General features: G+C 60.1%; 1 protein-coding gene across 1 annotated transcript in view; it reads right to left on the minus strand.

The window, feature by feature from the left end:
- Nucleotides 1–488: 488 nt before the first annotated feature.
- PNKP (polynucleotide kinase 3'-phosphatase) overlaps nucleotides 489–3,563 on the minus strand; it is a gene marked incomplete at its 5' end in the record, with an annotated part of 6,341 nt that continues 3,266 nt past the window's right edge. Inside the window, 6 exons of the mRNA XM_015851261.1 lie at nucleotides 489–538; nucleotides 625–712; nucleotides 2,080–2,195; nucleotides 2,357–2,418; nucleotides 3,087–3,183; nucleotides 3,276–3,368. Of these exons, the coding sequence (XP_015706747.1) occupies nucleotides 497–538; nucleotides 625–712; nucleotides 2,080–2,195; nucleotides 2,357–2,418; nucleotides 3,087–3,183; nucleotides 3,276–3,368 (498 nt within the window). The remainder of the gene's footprint in view (nucleotides 539–624; nucleotides 713–2,079; nucleotides 2,196–2,356; nucleotides 2,419–3,086; nucleotides 3,184–3,275; nucleotides 3,369–3,563) is intronic.

Here is a 3,563-nt window from a genome sequence, read left to right on the forward strand (position 1 = left end):
GGACCCCCAGCCCAAACCAATGGACCCCCAACCCCCCTCTTCCCCCCCATAAGATCCCAAGGGACCCCCCAATCCTCCCCACCAGACCCCAATGGACCCCCCCAGCCCCCCCCCAACCCCCCATTGATCCCAAGGGACCCCCAATCCCCCCCCCTTCCCACTTAGACCCCAATGGACCCCCAGCCCCCCCTCAACCCCCCAAATAGACCCAAGGGACCCCCAAACCCCCCTCCCCCTTCCCCACCAGACCCCAATGGACCCCAGCCCCCCTCTTTCCCCCCCCATGATCCCAAGGGGACCCCCAATCCCCCCCCCCATTTCCCCACCAGCTCCCAAGGCGACCCCCAAACCCCCCTTGCCCCCCCTTCCCCACCCATAGATCCCAAGGGACCCCAGCCCCCCCCCAACCCCCCATAGATCCCAAGGGACCCCCAAACCCCCCCCAGCCCCCCAATGGACCCCAACCCACTTAGGTAGCTGGTGCAGGCGACAGCGGTCAGGTTGACGGGGACGTGGCGCTGTCCGTCATATCCCTGAACTACAATGGGGGGGGGGGTTAATAAAAGACCCCACCCTCATTAAGGGGCGGGGGCTCCCAGCCCCCCCTAAGCCCCCCCAGCTCACCCTGCTGTTGTGCTTTGCCTGCTCCAAGGTGGCTGTGAACAGCAAACAGCGGCACGGCACAGAGGCTGCCTGGGCACAGGCAATGTATCAAATGGGGGGGGGAGATAAGGGGGGAGTAAGAGCTTTATGGGGACCCCCATTATTGGATCCCCCCATTATTCAACCCCCCCACCCCCACAATTGGATCCCCCCCCTATTATCGGACCCCCCCCCATTACGTTACTGCCCCCCACCCCCCATTATTGGACCCCCCATATTCAACCCCCCCCCACCCCACAATTTGACACCCCCCCAATTATTGCCCCCCCGCCCCATTTATCGGACCCCTTTCCCCCCTTATTGCCCCCCCCCCCATTGAAGTTGCCCCCCCTCCATTAATCAGCTCCCTTATTGCCACCCCCCCCCCATTATCAGGACTCCCTCCCACCCTTATTACTGCCCCCCCCCCCCATTATTGCCAACCCCCCATTATCAGCCCCCCCCAATTAATGCCCCCCCCATTTATTGCCCACCCCTTTCTTATTACTGGCCCCCCACATTATCAGCCCCCCCCATTATTAAGACCCCCCCCCCCATTATTGGCCCCCCACCCCCCCCATTATTGGAACCACCCCCATTTATCAGACCCCCCTCCTCCCCCTTATTGCCCCCCCCCCCATTATTGTGACCCTCTCCCCCATTATCAGACCCCCCCCCATTATCAGGACCCCCCCCCCATATTGGACCCCTCCCATTATCAGACCCCCTCCCCCCCAATTATTAAGACCCCCCCCCATTATCACACCACCCTCCCATTATCAGGACCCCCTCCCCCCTTATTACCCCCCCTCCATTATCCGACCCCCCACCATTATCAGACCCCCACCCCCATTATCGGACCCCCACCATTATCAGACCCCCACCCCCATTATCAGGCCCCCACCATTATCAGGCCCCCCCCACCCCCCCCCCCATTTAATCAGCCCCCCCCCATTATTAAGACCCCCATTATCAGCCCCCCCCCATTATTAAAGACCCCCTCCCCATTATCAGACCCCCCCCATTTATAAGACCACCCCCCCATTATCAGGACCCCCTTCCCCATTTATCAGCCCCCCCCCATTAATTAAGACCCCCCCCCCATTATCAGACCCCCTCCCCCCATGTATCCAATGACGCCCCCCATTATCAAGACCCCCACCCCCATTTATCGCGACCCCCACCATTATCAGACCCCCTCCCCCCTATTAAGGACCCCCCCCCCATATCACACACCCCCCCCCATGATTCAGGGACCCCCCTCCCCCTTACTGCCCCCCCCATATAAGACCCCTCCCCCCATTATCAGACCCTCCCCCATTATTTAGACCCCCCCCCATTATCAGACCCCTCCCCCATTATCCAAAACCCCCCCCCATTATCAGGACCCCCCTCCCTTACTGCCCCCCCCATTTATAAGCCCCCCCCCGCATTCACCTTCCCCTTGTCTCTTGGCTCGGGTCGGGGCTGGTGTTGTCAATGACGACCCTGTTCCCGCAGCTCAGGGCTCTCTCGGTGGCGGCCACACAGCGCTGCCACGAGCCCAGCGTGTCCTATGGGGGGGGGGGTCACGTGACACCATCACAGGGTCACGTGACAACACATGGGGTCATGTGACAACACATGGGGTCACGTGACAACACATGGGGTCATGTGACACCACACGGGGTCACGTGATGTCACATGGGTCACGTGACCACCCCCCCCCCCGTACCCTATTGACGTATGTGTAGCCCGCGGGGACGATGTGGGTCTGCAGGAAGGTGGATTTGCCGGCTGGAATGGAATGGAGAGGGGTCAAAGGTCAAGGTTAGGGTCAGAGGTCAAGGTTAGGGTCAGAGGTCAGGCTTGGGGTCAGAGGTCAGGCTTGGGGTTAGAGGGCAAAGGTTGCGGCGCTGGGAGGGTTCGGGGGTCAGGGGTGATTGTTAGGGGTCAAGGGTCAAAGGTGAGGGTCAGGGTTAGGGATCAGGGGTCAAAGGTGAGGGTCGGGTCGTGCTAGGGGTCAAAGGGTCAAAGGTGAGGGTCAGGTCATGGACAGGGTTCAGCGTTGGGGGTCAGAGGTCACGGGGAGGGGGTCAGAGGTCAAAGGTTAGAGGTCACAAAGAGGACAGAGCTCACGGGGGTCAGAGGTCATGGGTGAGGGTTCAGAGGTCACAGGGAAGGGCCAAAGGTCACAGGAAGGGGTCAAAGATCACTGAGAGGGGTCAGAGATCAAAGGTTAGAGGTCACGGAGAGGGGTCAGAGGTCAAAGGGGTCAGAGGTCACAGGGAAGGGTCAGAGGTCAACGGGGTCAGAGATCATAGGAAAGGTTAAAGGTCACATGAAGGATTAAAGGTCACAAGGACGGGGTCAAAGGTCACAGGAAGGGCTCAGAGGTCACAGGACGGGGTCAGAGGTCACAGGATGGGGTCAGAGGTCACAGGGAGGGGTCAAAGGTCACCCACCCGCAGGGTAACCCACAGCCACCAACACTTCGGGGTCGTCTGAGGTCAACGCGGCCTCGGGGGGGTCATAGAGGTCAGCGGTGGGGTCCAAGCGGCGCTATGGGGGGTCAAAGGTCAGAGGTCAACAAAGGTCAGAGGTCAACATATGGGGGGGCATCGAGATAAGGGGGGGTCAAAGGTGATACTTACGGGGTCAAAGGTCGGAAGGTCAAAGGGCGCCGGAGCCCAACCCAGGAAGAATTCCTCGGGGGTTTGGAAACGAAGGGCGGCATTGAGGGCGAACTGCGAGCAATAGGAATCAATGGGGATCAATGGGGGCAATAGGGATCAATGGGGATCAATGGGATCAATGGGGGCAATAGGGATCAATGGGGGCAATAGGGATCAATAGGGATCAATGGGGGCAATAGGGATCAATGGGGATCAATGGGGGCAATAGGGATCAATGGGATCAATAGGGATCAATGGGATCAATGG

Source organism: Coturnix japonica, unplaced genomic scaffold, assembly GCF_001577835.2.
Source record: "Coturnix japonica isolate 7356 unplaced genomic scaffold, Coturnix japonica 2.1 chrUnrandom858, whole genome shotgun sequence".
NCBI classification, from domain to species: Eukaryota; Metazoa; Chordata; class Aves; order Galliformes; family Phasianidae; genus Coturnix; species Coturnix japonica.